General features: G+C 37.1%; 1 protein-coding gene across 1 annotated transcript in view; it reads right to left on the bottom strand.

Annotated features, from left to right (window-relative positions):
• Window positions 1–16,734, bottom strand: part of KCNU1 (potassium calcium-activated channel subfamily U member 1) — a gene marked incomplete at both ends in the record, with an annotated part of 133,883 nt that overhangs the window by 102,259 nt on the left and 14,890 nt on the right. Inside the window, 9 exons of the mRNA XM_084876253.1 lie at window positions 468–550; window positions 1,698–1,803; window positions 5,259–5,369; window positions 7,443–7,534; window positions 8,421–8,591; window positions 11,846–11,921; window positions 13,109–13,184; window positions 14,878–14,989; window positions 16,274–16,364. Coding sequence (XP_084732379.1) covers window positions 468–550; window positions 1,698–1,803; window positions 5,259–5,369; window positions 7,443–7,534; window positions 8,421–8,591; window positions 11,846–11,921; window positions 13,109–13,184; window positions 14,878–14,989; window positions 16,274–16,364 — 918 coding nt within the window. The remainder of the gene's footprint in view (window positions 1–467; window positions 551–1,697; window positions 1,804–5,258; window positions 5,370–7,442; window positions 7,535–8,420; window positions 8,592–11,845; window positions 11,922–13,108; window positions 13,185–14,877; window positions 14,990–16,273; window positions 16,365–16,734) is intronic.

Raw genomic sequence — 16,734 nt, 5'->3', positions numbered from 1 at the left:
CTAGTTCTAGACACCTTAAAAATAATTTCAGATAGTCATCAGCACATCAAAATAAATCTAAACCATGCACAACTTTTCACCAGAACTACTTGGGGGCAGGAAACTATAAGTCAAGTCTAATAATAGGGTTCACATATCACCAAGAACATCTCTATTTTTGAGGAGGAGGAATGTTAGTAATGATGCTATCTGAACAGTTATCACTTATCTCTATGCTTGCTTTTTAAGTTTATATAGCTATTATCCATATGAAAACTTAGCAAAGTATGTGGACAAGCCCAGAGACATTCATAATACTCTTATTTCCAATTACTTTTTCATACATCTGCACTATTTCGGGGGAGGGGGGAGAGGGAGGAAGGTGTGCTGTGACATCTCCTGTTTAGTCCTATGCACCAGGCTTTATTTAAAAGAGGCAGAAATGTATCAGCATTGGATCACAAAATACCACAGTGCCAGTTTCATACCTCATGATGTTTGAAGTGTCTTCATCATGGTAATCACTGCACAAAGGGTTGGCTATGATCAGGCATGCTTCCGCAGATTCCACCTATTCTTCAAGATTGGACAGCAACCGTCTTGTTAATTAAGTGGGGAATGCTGTGGTGTGCCTCTTTTGAGTTCTCTTATATTTGTTTGTTGTTGTTGTGTGTGTGCTTTCATAAAACTTCGAGTAAGAAAGAGAACACAGTAGGGAAGGAGTTCTGATATGGATGCAATCACATCAAGATCATAGTTCTGCAAATGCTGTAAGGACTGTGAGGGCTACAATGGATGAGTTGCCTAGGGCACAAGGTCTCCAACATAGATGTTAGATTGCTTTAAAATGGGTAAAGTGCATAGTTACTTTTTCCTATCATCCCAAGCATCAATTTATGCCTGATGATAAGTAATACGATCTTTTAAAGCCATTTCCTGTACACTTGTTTGCCTTTTAGGACAGCAAAGAAAAGAGGAACTGGAAGTCTGCTTAACTCAAAGTAAGCCATTATTCAATTGTGGATGCTAAATCTTAAGATTATAGAAAATTATTGATGTGGCTCTCATAAAACCAAGGTGCAGGAAAGATAAAGATTATTCTGAGTCTATAATTTTCTGCTTTAATTCTTTACATGAACATTATAGATCTCTGCCTTTAAAAAAAAACTGAAGTCTTTTGGTTTATATGATTCTGTGAAACCTATAAAATGAGAGAAAGCTGTCTTTGATCTTAAATGAAAGCTGTCTAGAGGGTTGGCCTTTAATCATTAGTTTTAGTTCCAACCTTAATGGGATCTCTGCTATTTTCTTTCATGTCTCTCCTATCAGAAGTCTTATCAGTGTGCTCAGAAATTGGTAAATCTGTCCTCTGGTAAGAATTGCATTTGAATGGTAAGATCAAACACACTTTGGCTATCCATAATTTTTTTTCAGATCTCTTAGACTGTGAAAATAAAACTGCTCGAGGTAGAGAACTTAGTGAAATAAATAATTTAACTATAAGTTTATATAAACAGTGAAGTCTGTTTGATATTTGTCAAGGAGAAACTGGAGGACAATTACTACATCTCCTTCATGATCAGTTTTTAAAATTGAGAAAGTTGTATTTTCCCAAATTTAAGGGTCTGGAGTAATGCCTTTGAAAGAGACTAGATCCTGTCATCTTAACTGTTGTAGCTGAGGTTAACTACAAAGAACAAAGAAAAAGTAGTTCTTACCCCAACTCGCCTCAGATCCTCCCACTTCAACGCCGATCCAGCAACAAAAGTTGCATAGGCCATGTAGCACTTAAATATTGTTTGCAATTCTAAAGAAGGAGGAACCCTGTACAAAGAATGTAGGACCAAAGAAGAAAAAGGATGATTGACTTAGATACTGTTATATTTATTTGTATTTAATAGAACCCTTAATCTCCTCTTGGAACACACCTATATTTGATTCATTTTTAATCCATAGATGAGTCTGAAGCTCAGGTCTAAGTTGTTAAAGGAGTAGTCTATGTGTAAACATTTGGGAGAAATTGCTGGTAGACATCTTTCAAAAACAATTTACCACCTTCTTCCCTTTGGCCACAGAATCCACAACCCTCTCCTGTACAAAATAATCTCATGATCTCCCTCAAAAGTGTCATCTCTTTATAGCAATCAGGTCAAAGTCCTGCATCTTGTTATCTTAAGGTCTAGCTAGATGTGGATGAGGCTTCTCAGTTATAGCTAATCCTTAGCTGAAGACCTGTGAACTAAATTATTTCCATCTCCACACCCAACATGCCATGATAAGGAATCGAAAAATTGCAATAAACATTCCCAATCAAAAGAGGTGAAGGTGATGCTCAGAGGATAGTGTAGGGCCACAGACTGAAGGGGCCTGTATTTGATTCTAGGCAAGGGCACAAGCTGGGGTTGGGAGCTCAATCCCCAGTAGGGGGCATACAGGAGGCAACCGATCAATGATTCTTTCTCATCATTAATGTTTCTATCTCTCCCTTTCCCTTTTTCTCTGAAATCAAAAAATATATATATATTAATAAAAGAGGTGAGGGTGATAATGAAGGGCAAATATAAATAACCAGAAATTAATACATAGAAATTCTGAAATCCATCAGAGCACATACCATGAGGACCCCTACTCCAGCAACAGAGGGTTGTATTTTTTTTTTTAGCCTAGTTTTGTCCTTATGAGCTAATCCATTGTTCTTCTTGATTCTTTTATCTTCCCTCTGACCCTCTAATCCATCCTTCCTTTTACCTAATAAATGCTCCATGTTTGAACTTGAGAAGAGCTTGATTTCTGTCTGTGCTGCATTGGAGGTCAAGAGGATTTTTTTTTTTAAATTTTGAACTCTGTTCCTTTACCCCAAGCTGGCAGTACATTTTATCAGTAAAATTGTATTTAAAGTATAGACAAGGCTCTAAACATACTACGTATTCAGGTTCATGGCATGCCCACAAAGTCATATTCATGATTCCTCCCTACTTTGAGAAAGGCAGGATTCTGGGAACAATGTCCTCACATTCTTAGAAGCCCTTTGGCTAACTTGAGAGGATCATCAATGAGTCCTACCTCAAATCTTTCTGAGGTCTTAACAAAGGGTCCTCAACTTCATCCTTGACTGGATCTTTACATTTGACTTTGAGGTCATACTTCATAAGTGGCATCTTGGACTTGATTTTTTTTTCTCCTGAGGTAATTTTCCTCTTTAAGGTTTTTTTTGTTTTGTTTTGATTTTTTTTTCCCCCCAAGCTGGAGAGACTGTTATGGGACTCTTATATTCCCCTTCGGTTCTGCTTGAAAATTAAGGTGTTTCTTCTTCAGCTCAATTTCCATGTCTTATCATACATGATTATACAGTGGCAAATGACACTCAACATTCTTTTGGAAAATTTTCTTAGCCAGCTTCACGACTGCACTAGGTACATTTTCCATCTTCCATGTTACTGTTAGTGACATGGTTACCAAAATTCTGTTCTTCTTTCAGTACCTAATAAAAAATTCCTCAATGTTCTTCTGGCCTCTACAAAGAGTCTCTATGCAACCTTTCCAGCCTCTGACTACCACTAGTTTCAAGGAAAAAGACTATATTTTGGCTTTTGTTATGACAGCACCCCACTTCCACTAACCATGTTTTATTTCTGTAAAACAAGCTCTTCTAGAACTTCTTGATCTAAAACAGCAATAATATATTATTTCTTATGATTTTTTGGTTGGCTGTTCTTAGCAATGTAATTCCACATAGTATTGACTGTGGCCATTCATGTGGGTACAATTCATCAGATTTTGGGAGCTTGAAAGACCAAAATGACTTCACACACGTGATTGCTGCCTCAGCTACCAGCATGGAGCAGGTGAGAGTTTCATGGGCCTCCTCCCCAAGCAAACTATTCTGACTTTTCATATGATGGCTTAGGGCTTAAGACTCTCTTGGAGTGAAAGTTGAAACTGCCAAATTCTCCTAAAGGCTATAGGCCTGAAACTAACAAAGTTTTGCCTCTGCTGCATTCAATTTATCAAATCAAGTCACCAGCCATTTCAGATTAAAAGGGATCAATCAATAAAGTGGCCTTTATAGAGATACAGGAGAGGTACGATATTAACGTTGAACAAAATTGTTAATAGTGGAAATGAAATGATAGAAATAGAATTAGAATTTACTTAGGAGACAAAAGGGATGATATTGATGAAAGTATACATAGGATTTGAGGGAGACAGGAATATCAAAGACAATACTTCGTTGTTTTGCTTTAACTACAAAATATGTAAAGGTTGGTGTGAATCTTATATACATTTCCTTATGAGATAAGAATGTTACTTCAATTCTGTCTGACTTACTTATTGAGTGATTAACCATTTGGGGGGGGAAAGAAGCTAACTCCTTCCACATTACACCAAATCAATTCCCGAGAGCTAAAATATAAAATATTTCCATATGAAAACATAGAACTCTTATAGAAATATTTACTATATCCTAAAACAGAGAGGCCTAAGAATGTAAGAAAAGCAAAAAATAAACAAAACAAAAAAAGAAAATAAGTGAATGGATTGAAGTACATGTAAATAAAATACTATATTAAAATGAAAGCACAGAAAATGGAAGGGCAAAGTGGGAAAATATATTTATAATATATGACACAAAACAGTTCATATTATTATACAATGAGTGCTCAAAAGCCAGAAAAATAACAGATGAACAGCCTTATAGAAAATAGAGTAAAAAAAATAAATAAATAAAGAGGAATTTCAAAATGCACACACACAAAAAAATGTTCCATTTCACTGGGAACCAAAATTATAAAGTAAAATAATTAGAAATCATTTTGTCCACTTTAAACTTTTTTTGTATTAAATATGTATGTCCCAGTGCTTTACAAATATTTGACTTGGATTATGCTTGTGAAAACGTAAACGGCATGGAACAAAAAATCACCTATTTGAACTTTAGATTCCCAATCCTGATAATTAACAGTTATAATTATAATTATGAAGTATGCTAGACATGTGTGCAAAATTATGGTAATATATACGAGTAATCAGTATAGAATAACCTTAATGATCTGGGATCACTTAATAGTACATATACAGAAAAACGTCTGGCAAGATATATTCTCAATTTTTTTTCAGAAATTACCTCTGATCATGGGATTACTTTGCCTTTTCTTCTTGCTTCTTATTATTTCCTACTTTTTCTATGGATATTAAAAGGGTCATTTTCTCCCATTAAAAATATCCACATATATTTCAAGAATTAATTTAGAGCCTATGAGCCAAACAGATATACTTACTCTCCCAGGAAAACAATCTCAGTGTGGATCTCCCCTGACTTATGACGGAGAAAATTCCTCAGGAAAGCAGTCACACTGTCCACAGTGATGTTTCCACAAACCACAATGAACCTAGGTAGCAAGACATATTAGCTGGATCATCTGAGGAACAGAAATATCTTCCTGTCTAGATTTAGAGGTAAAAAATTAGCCTAAACTTAAGGTTTTGTCTTATTTTTGTTAATCCTCACCCCAGGATATTTTTTTCCAATGATTTTTAAAGAGAGTGAATTGGAGGGGGAGAGACAGAGAGAGAGAAACATCGATGTGAGAGAGACACATTGATTGGTTGCCTTCCACTCCAACCCTCATCCGCCCAGGGACTGAGCCTGCAACCAAACTACATGCCCTTGCTCAGAATCAAACCTAAGACCTTTCAGTCCACATGCTGATGGACAAACCTCTGAGTCAAACCAGCAAGGGTTTTAAGTTTAAACTAAGTTTGTTTTAAATACACTTGGCATTTGAATCACCCAGGTTTTGAAAATGGAAACACCCAGGACAGTATCTCCATTATACAAAAGCAGTGTCAGATTTCTGTCATCTCCAGTTTATCTCATACAGGGTATAACTCCACACATTTGAATTACATGTAGCTTTTTAGGAATACAATAATAACTATCATAACTGCTATTTTTTAAAATATATTTTATTGATTTTTTACAGAGAGGAAGGGAGAGAATTAGAGAGTTAGAAACATCGATGAGAGAGAAACATCTACCAGCTGCCTCCTGCACACTCCCTACCGGGGATGTGCCCGCAACTAAAGCACATGCCCTTGACCGAAATCGAACCTGGGACCCTTCAGTCTGCAGACCTACGCTCTGCCGCTGAGCCAAACCAGTTTTGGCATACCTGCTATTTTTATGGTTATTTGTAACTTAGACTTGAAATGTGTAATTTGATTTAACTTTGCACTTGAGTCTTGATTGGCTGATCAAGTCATTTCTTCACTGAGGAATAATTGAGGCTCAGAGTGTTTAGTTGAGTTTCCTATAGTTAAATGTTATGGCTGAGACAGCACTAGAATCTAGGTTATTTATCTTTCTCTTCTGCATGTAAAATTATCTAGTAGTTACAAAAAGTGACTGCAATGTAAAGAAACCTAGGAGAGGTGCAAAAATATAAGCATGTATCTTTTATGGTGTAAATTAACTTTTATGGTGGAAATTTCCTTAGGCTTAACATATAGATATGTTTCCTGCTACTAATCAATTAAGAAAATGAAAAGCATAATTTTAGTGCAAGTTTACCTTATATTTTCTAGACCTTACTGGCTGATTTAGCTTGGGTCACATATCACTTTCCTGAGATAAAGTGGGTCAAACTTTGGCTTAACTAGTTTATTTCATTATTTTCATTCATTGCACTATTTTCTTAGTCCTAGGTCTGTCATGGTCTTCATCCACTGTTAAAGAGACCATGCCAAGAGAATTTACCTACATTGTGCTTCTTTCCTCTACAGTGGACAGAGACTAGATAAAAAAGTATCACTTTGACTTCAAGATCTCTGCTTCTTTCTTTTCCCCCAAAGATATGAAAAAGCATAATGGAAACTGAGATAACATATATTCACAGAGAGAAAGGTAAAATCAAGTCTGTTTTCCTCCTGGGAACAAATGACTGCGGCATGAACAAAGGAGATCTGTGGAAGTACTGGTAAAAAGGCTGACATTGCTCCTCCTTCCAGCAAACCTCTGCCCATGAATGAGCCCCATATGGTTTAGAGGAGTTTTGGCTAAGACAAGTGAATTATTTCAAATTCAAACTATGGCTTTAATTTGATCCTTTATGTAAAATTAGCATGAGTTAGCCACATGCTTAACATGAATAACAAAGTTAGTAATGGATATGAGAATAGATAGTGATAAGGAAGGTCCAAATATTGTCACAATCAATATTTGACAGTGAATGACAACATTATCTGCCATTTTAAGTTGACTTAAAGCACTTATAGGCACCTCTGTCTTAGTTTGTATCAAGTAGCAAATGCAATCTTCTTGCTATTTATTTTAGCACAACCTCTTTAGTGAATGAATGATCCCGCCAATATATTAAACTAGATCAAGCAATAGGTGTTTAGAAAGAGGTCTGCGATTAGTAGAATATCTCAAACGGTAGACATTATACTTGAAAGCTACTTACTTCTTTCCTTTGAGCACTTCATAGGAACTAGTGTATGTCCTCCTGCTAATGAAGAGTTCCACAATCTCAGGGATATAGTTTGCAAATAATATCTAAAATGATCAGCAAATAAAAACCTTAGGTCTCATCATTTAATATAAAGGATACTGAGATTATAAAGGAGAAAAGAGGTACACAAAACATTGTCTAATTTATGAGGGACATCGTTGTGAACGATATTTTTTAAAGAAAGACCATGTTTCTTTCTTACTTCAGCTTTTGAATTTGATTAAAATTAAATAAAATGCTTTCCTGAATTCAAAATGGTGGAACAATGAAGGAAGGATACGCAGAAAGGCAATCTTCCTACACATTCTGTCCCCTCATCACTACAAAGTGCCCTTCCATGTGTTATTATTTAGGACCCTAGGAGGAAAAAAGTATATGGGACAGAGCAAAGTTAAGGGGAAAAGAAATGAGGGGATATAGCAGTGTCAGACAATGGAATATCAGAAAGGTGAAGTAAAGAATGTGGTATGGTTTTAAGAATTGAAATTAGAAACTTGACACACACTACTGAATCATGTACAAATGTTCACTTGTCTGAAGGGAAATGCTGGTTTGGAGAGCTTACTCATTTGAGCTGGAAGGAATAGAACTTCCTTCAGATCAAATCTCAAATTCCCTTCCTCTTTGGAGGAAAGACTTTAATTTGATGGGCCAAAGATGAAGGAAGACAGGTATGTCGATGTAGAGGCTAATAAGGAAAATTTACTCTCCTTTGCTGACCATCCTCATCTCTGGCAACCAAGGAAATTACTTCATGTGCTCTGGGAGATGCAGTTTGGAAAAACATGGGATCCGTATATGTTTTCATACTCATTTGACATCTAATGATGTAACATTCACTCTCAAGACTATACTGCTTTTTTTCTCACCATTAACCAAATGCCTTTCATTTCTGTGCTACATTCAAAAGATAATAAAAATATTCTTCACCAAACTCCCCAGTGTGAAGAACATGATGAAGGTCCGTCCTAGGGATGTCTTGGGTACCACATCTCCGAAGCCAACAGTTGATGTTGTTGCCATGACCAAGTAAATAGATTCAAAATACGTTAAGTTCTGTGAATTTCTACCTTTGAGCCAGGGATCACCAGAATTTTCCACCTGTCAACAGAAAAGAACTCAGGAAATGGAATCCAACGGAAAGTTTATAAAAAAATAAGCAAGAATACTTAATTCAAAACAAATGAAATATTAAATGATTCATAGGCTACTGGGAAGGGTTGATAAATTAGGGTAGTGATTGTGAAGTCTTGGTATTTTTTCCCCCACTGTGATTGTTGCTGAAATCTAAGAGGGCATGTAGCTTGAGCTCACATGTGGAATCCTCCCTAGTGTAATTTATTGCCCATATCTCTTTTCATATGAGCACATCACCACATTCTGGAGCCATCATGGACACCAAAAGTTCTCAGGTTTAGTAATTACTATTCATTCTCATTTTTTACCAGATCAGGTTTATCTATCATTAAAGAAAGAAGCACAAAATAAGCACTTCATTTCAGTGAACTTAATTTCATAAAAGCAAATACCTAAGGAAAAGCAAACAAATAAGTTTTCCAGGTTGCTTCCCCTACACCCCAAAAATATTTTTTCAGTGATTAAAAATACTCTGAAAAATATTTCCTCTGACATCCCCCCTAAATCTCCATGTTTTAAGGAAACTAAATTTATCAGGTTACTTTTTTATATTAAATAAAAAGAGCAACTTAGGCAATGACACTATACTTTATGTATATATAATATATATAAATTTATTATAAATATACAACATATATTACAAATAACATATAACAATGATATAAAATTTATACAATTTTCCATTTTTGACATTTTTAGACATGTTTTCAAATAGCTTACATATTTCCTAGACATATTCCTTTTCTATTTGACACAAAAATGATAAAATTATAAAGATGCCTAGAAAAAGTAGATTTTTTGTTTTGCTTTTCAGAACCGGAGTGGAAGTTAGAAATAATGTAGTTTTCTCAGGCACATGATCACTTTGTAAAAGTGATATGTATGCCCAATGCTGACCCTTGTTTAAGTATGATGAGTAGGTTATGAGTGTGTACTTGTATAATATCCCAATCTGATGTAAAAAAGAAATTGTATGTCTATACTTAATTATCATAGCTGGTAGTAGAATCTGTTTCTACTGACTTCTGGAGTCTTCACTATTTTCTGAGACATATATATATATATATATATATATATATATATATATATATATATATATATATCCCTCAGCCTGGCCTGTAGGGATCGGGCTGAAACAAGCAGTCCAACATCCCCCAAGGGGTCTTGGATTACCAGAGGGTGCAGGCCAGGCCAAGGAACCCCACCAGTGCACACATCCGTGCACCGGGTCTCTAATTGTCCTATAAGAAAACTATATATATAGATAGATAGATAGATAGATAGATAGATAGATAGATAGATAGATATAGATATAGATATCGATATCTAGATATAGATATATTTCATACAGAAATATAAGAGTTACTTGGGATTGTGTCCTTTATACAAAGCCTTAGAGTTTCTATTAATAACATCTTAGCACATGGTTTCAATCACAACCTTGTACAACATGTACAAACTAAATTTATTTTAACCTGGAAATTGCCTTCACAATAATTTAGCCCTTTAATTTTTAACTCACTATTTTTGGCAATATTACTTTAGTGTTTCAAACCCTTCCCTGTTCCTCCCAGCACCACTCAAAGACATGGCAGCCTCTCTTGGTTGGCTTGTTCGGTCTGCTCTTCCTCTTAACCATATTAGCAGCAACCTCTAAGCCCAGGTGAGAAGGAAATTAAAGTTAAGATAAAGGATTATAGACTAATGTTAAGATAATGATCTACATTTAATTCCTATTACAAAGCAACTGAATTTTTATGTTTTTAAATTCTGTGTTTCAATTTTACATTAATGTGCTATGGAAGAGGAGGATACAGGAACACACGCCCATCTTCTACCTCCACATCATTTGTATTAGTTACATTATTTTTACACTGGAGGCCCAGTGCATAAAATTTGTACACAGTTAGAGCCCCTAGTCCTGGCCAGAGATCAGGGCCAATCAAGTTCTCCACCTCCCGGCCTCCCCACCTCCTCCTTCCCTTGCTCCCTCAGTGCCCCACCGCTGCCACTGGTCATCCAACATGTTCTCTGCTACCACTCCCTGGTGGTCAGCACACATCATATTGAGTGATCGAGCTCCCTGTCAAACTCCCAAGGGGACAATTTGCATATTAGCCTTTTATTATATAGGATTGTATGTGTGTGTTTGGTCATAATCACAATTCCCATAAAAGTTAGCAAGCAATGAAAGTAAAATACAAACATAATTAAAACAAATAAAATGTGACTATAGGCCACATTCAGTCTGAGAGCCTCTCATTGGAACCACTATTGAAGGCAAGAAGTCCTGTTGCCATGGTTTCTCCTTAGCATCCTCTTCCTCCCATTCTGTGATGGCAATAAGTATCTACAGAGACATTTCTCCCTGGGAAGCCCATGCCCTTGGGACCAACCCTCTGGCACCAGGGACCTTACTGCTGTGATATTTCTTTCAGGAGAATCTCTTGCTTTCTTGGTTCAGTGCTGAGAGGGGAAATGGCTGGTTGAAGATTTTTTGAAGGTTCATATATCACAATTTGCATTTGTAGTTTAACATTTTTCTTGTTATTACTTTAATTAATTTTGAGAAAGGGACTCGCGTGAAAACTCCTACATTTTTTTGTTTTGCTTTGCTTTTCTCAAAGGCCTCTTTAGACTTTTAACATCCCGCTTCAATTTCTACATTTTCTAGGAATTTCTTTCCTATTGCTGAAGTCCATTTATTATATTGCTGAATAATGTGGGCTAAAAACTAGCCTTATCATTATGCAACGGAGATAGCTATGTATACAGATTCATTTCAGGCGAACAAATAAATTACCAAAACTTCCCTTTGCAACTCAGCAACACTTCCCCCACAGTTCTCCAGCTTTTATACTAAAATTCTATCAGTGGCTTGGACTTCTTATTCTTTTTAAAAGTTCTGGAACCTTTATGAAGATACAGAAATAAAAGTTCCCTATTGCTTATACCTTTGAAGGGTAAGCTTTATTAGATCCTTTTCAGAGTATAGGTTTTGAAAGCTCGAAGGAGGAACATTTATACTTTGAGGTTAGGAGACACATATTTGTCATAAATATGGGAGTGGAGAAAACCCTGAAAAGGGAAGTAGAAAGATAAACCTCACACCAGTTACAGTGATGGAGACAGGAGCTTAGAAGGATTACCCCCATTTTTTAAAGAAAAGACATTTATGATGACCGGCACCATTATAGAGAGTGTGATGAGATACTTACCAGGTGAATGAATCCTGCAGCCGTGAACCAGGTACTGAGCACTATTGATAACAGTTTGGCAAACTTCAATGCATTGCTAGAAGAAGAAAGACAAAGAGCTGTTGGGTTCTGACAGGTCCCAGAACAACACAAATGCCTCATCCTCTAAAATCCTGCTACTTAAAGTAGGGCTCATGGACCTGAAGCAAGGATATGCTCACCTGGGAGTGCATTAATGAGGAACCCCAGGCCCTATGCCTGGTCTACAGATCTGCGGTGTTATAAGGTCCTCTGTCTGATTCGTATACAGGTTAGCATTGAAGATACACATACCCAGTTATATACATTTGATGAAAAACCTTAGATTTTGCTATGGTATCCACTGGCCTAATGTTATACTGCATTCAAAACATATTATATATGTATCATAATAAAGTAGATTTAATAAATCGCTACATTGTCTAAAGGAATTGTACAAATATCAGTGTCCCAAGCATCCAGAGTGGGCTTGTACAATGATATTGAGTAGGTCACTGAACTGTAGTTCCATATTGCCAGCTTCAGCCCAGGACCTTTGAGTGAAGAGGATCAGATAAGCTCCTGCCTCCTAAATGAAGCCCTAGCATTTAGGTGAAATCCTTGTAGGGCCACTTATTACACAAGGACATGCTTTTACCATCTTGATTTCGATATCATACATAAACATTTAGAAGCAAAATACGCCTGGCCTGTAATATTGATCTTTCTGATGAGAACATAGAGACGCATGGACATATTGAGTGGGTAACAGAAGACCATACTGCTAAAACTTTAGAAGTACTACTATATTGCTGCTCAAAGGTAGTCTGAATTATTTTTTAAGACATTTATAAGCAATAGTTCACTGCTGCCACTGGGCATCTCTCATGCTCAGAGGGATAGTCTTAGGTCCCAGCCAGGAAAGACTTCATAACTACAAATGTATAGAACCAAAGCCTCAGAATTGTTCTGAGTTTTTATTTGGGTAGAGGTGGTAGGGGAACCAAAACATGAATGGACTTATACATTGTGGCTCTACAAAACAAAGAAGAAGCAAAACCTTCAAAATGATTGCAAACTTTTCAGCTAGTGTGTGATGTTAACACAGTGGGAGGAAGTGAGAGAATACTATATTGGCAGCTATAGGATTTTGTAATTTTTGCCCTGAAATTCTGAGGAGAAATTAGTTGAATTGAAGGTGAAGTTAACATTTTCATTTCCTAATTCCAAACAGTGAGTGAGTAGTATTTGAGGAAGGGCATTTACCTGGTCTTGATAGCTCTCAGAATTTGCAAGATTTGAGGGAGTTCTAGGAGCCGCAATGCTCTTAGGAACCTTAAACCTAGAAAGCAATAGAAAGGAGAATGCTGCCAAAATAAGAGGGTTACTCCAGAGAGTGAGCTGAATTATAACACACTGGGGAGTAGTTACATTCTTCCGCTTCTTGAAATGCTCAAATATAATCCTATATAATAAAGGCCCAGTGACTGAAATGGTGGAACAACCAGAATGACTAGAGACCAGAACGTCTGGAGCCTCTTGCCCCAGCTGGCCCTGCCCCCCAGCAGGGACCCTCACCTAGATCTGGGACCCCCAACAGGGCAGGCTGGCCGGCCTCCACCTGTGCACCAGGCCTCTAAAAGGGTAACATGGAAATTGATTTTAACGGTGAACAACCAGAATGGCTGCTCAACCAGTCACTATGAGGTGCACTGACCCTTCCTGGTCCCTTTCCCTGGCTAGCAGGCTCCAATTGCCCGATGGCAAACAGGGAACTGGGGTGGGTGGAGGTAGGGAGACATGGCCGGGGAGCGGCAGAGTGGCCAACCTCTTGGTCCCTCCTCCTGGCCAGCAGGCTCGGATCACTCGATAGTGAACAGGGAGCCCGGGGTCGGTGGCACGGGGTGCAGGCAGTGGCATGCCAAGGCCCCTGCCCTGCAGGTCGTCCCCCACACAGAGGGCAACCCACGACAGGAATAGGGCGCTGAGCTGTGGGAATAGCTGACCTCTTGGTCCCTTTCCCTGGCCATCAGGCTTTAATTGCCCAATGGCTAATGGGGGAGGGGTGCGGGGGGGGGGGGGAGTGGAGGGGAGGCGGGAGATGGGAGGATGTTGAAGGGGGCGGGAGGGCAGGTGTGGGCAGCAGGGAAAGATGGCCCTGATCACAGGCCAGGCCGAGAGACCATACTCATGCAAGAATTTTGTGCACCAGGCCTCAAATATATTATAACATTGTAGATTTAAGAATATGAGTTCTAGTTCAAATCCTAGCCCTGACCCTTAATAGGTGTTATAATCTAAAGAAATGCCCTTAAATTCTCTAACTCTTAATCTGTAAAATGGGAATTATAATAGTACCTGGGGTTGCTGAGCTAACAGAAAGCATATAAAAGCACTACTCACATTTCATTTTACTTAATTCTTCCTTAGAATAAAAAACAAAGGATCTATAATCCACTTAAGCTGCTGACTACAGGATGTCTATAATATGCTCCTCACATTTGTATGATGCTTTACTTTATGTAGTTTTATAATAATGATAGCAATAAATATTTTATAGATAATAGGTAAAATTAGAGTTATAAAAAGCCAAATAACTCACGTGCACTGTCCACCTTAAAGACAAAGTAACGATAAATCTCTAATATGTTGTAACATGTCTAGATATGATGATCTATAGCTTTCAAAGACCAAGAGAGATTTTTTCATCTCTCCTAGTCCATGTGGGATCCCAGCACAAAGGGGCCCCAGGGGGATGGGAAACTGGGGCCTTGCCTCTCAAGTTGTGGAGGAGCCAGACTATTAACAATAACAAATACCAACACCTTCTGTGCACCAGGTACATTACATTTCTAGGTACTGAGGTTTAAAAAAACAAAGAGGGTTCTGAAAATATATTACAAAACCATACAAGTATAGTGATGTACAAGTACAGTGATGAATTTTTTTATGGCATTTGGGCATTATAAAACAAAATGAAAGATACTTGTGAATGAATGTTAAGAGAGTGTTGCTCATTCTAACTTTATACTTACCTAGCCAATTACTCTTCAAATAATAAGAAATAAATGTTGGTGGGATGGTAAAGATGTCTACAATTGAGTTCATCTCCAACCAGAACCTGACCTTGTCATCAGCTGCCAAAAACTATGAAATGGAAACAAAAGACCCCAAATTCTATTACCCTCAAGAATTTTTATGAACACTAGAGTGCCTTTATTTAGCTATATTTCATTCATTAATTGGAGTTTTGATCTAATTCTATTATGTACATATATATATATACACACACACTTATATACACACATATATTTTTACATAGCTATATGATCTATGCATATATGTAGACATAAGGATTGCACCTTTAGTAGATGTTCAATAAATGAACATTTTATTTTTTTATTTACTGGAACTTAAAGTCTCATACTCTGACCTTTCTGCTGTTCCCAGAGTTTTATAATTATAGAGCTAAAACCCTCTGCTTGTGAGCAAAGAAGAAACGTGATTTAAGGTGGTCTTCAATGGAAAAGGTACAGTTATCTACAAGTATGATTGGCCAAGACCTGTATTTATGAGCTTTCCTATTTAGAATAAAAAAGAGAGTATTTCCAGAAGGAGAGTTTGCCATAACAAGAAGATTTTGATGATCAGTGTGGTGAGAGTACGTGCTGAAGGACAGTCATAGAAATACACATTACAAGCGTATGTATAAGGTATATTTTATATACATATATATACATATACATATACATATACATATACATATACATATACATATACATATACATATACATATACATATATATATATATATATATATATGCCTAATATGCAAATTGTTCCCTTGGGAGTTTGACTATGAGACTGGGAGTTCAATTGCTCTCTATGATGTGCACTGACCACCAGGGGGCGGCACAGAATGAAGAAAGGCCTCAATCAGCCCTGATCACTGGCCAGGTCTAGGGATCCTACCCATGCACAAATTTTGTGTACCGGGCCTCTAGTATGTATATAAAAACATGGAATGCACAAATACAAAAAAGTACTTTATATAGTTAATGGCACATCAACTATCAGTGAAGCCAATGACATTTTCAGAGGCTTGTTATTAAGGTTCTATTAGCTTGTGATTATTAGTAAAGCTTTCTCAAGGTACGTGGAAAGCCAATAAAGAGGGCAGTGTTACTGGGTAATGATATTTTTTTAAAAGATCATTTTTATTTGTGTCAGAATTTTTGGCCTGGTTGACAGCTTCAGGTGCAGGTGAGAGAGCTATTATGTCTCACTACACTTTTAAAAACTTAGGACATAAACCCTCTAACTCTAGAGCTTGACAACATAGAACAATTGTATAACCAAGGCACACACAGATCTCTCTGTGTTGTACCTGTTGTCTTTGTCTGTTTACTCCCATTTCCAATAGGTACTTACTCTCAACCCAAAATAGAAAGTAAAGAAAGCATTGAAAGTCAAATCAATGGGGATGGTTTTGTCCTCATATGAAGAACAGCTTCCAACAGGGCTGCAAAGGAAACAAAGACAGTTTCTAAAGACATACATTTTAAAAGCTGTGTCTACATTGAACCAAATTAAAAGGAAGGGTAGGCAATTTTTTATTTATTCACAATGATACGTAAGTCCATATCTCAAGGAAATTTACTGTGTCTTGGTAGCAGAGGTATGAATAAATAAAAGCACTAGACTGTGCATAGAGCTGAAAATAAAAGGAAAATTACCTGCTCTTTCTTTCCTAGAGTTTATTGCTTCTATTTCAGTTTTATCAGCAGGGGTGCAGAGGCCTAGAGATTCTGTGGCTCTTCTTGGTTTGCATAACTCTCTGTACAGAAGGAAGTTTAGGATTCTGTACCCTTCAAATACAGAGCTCCTCTAGA

Source organism: Pipistrellus hanaki, assembly GCF_964339955.1.
Source record: "Pipistrellus hanaki genome assembly, chromosome: 3".
Taxonomy (NCBI): Eukaryota; Metazoa; Chordata; class Mammalia; order Chiroptera; family Vespertilionidae; genus Pipistrellus; species Pipistrellus hanaki.
Note: the sequence above shows the minus strand (reverse complement) of the source record. Positions and strands in the feature narration are given on the sequence as shown.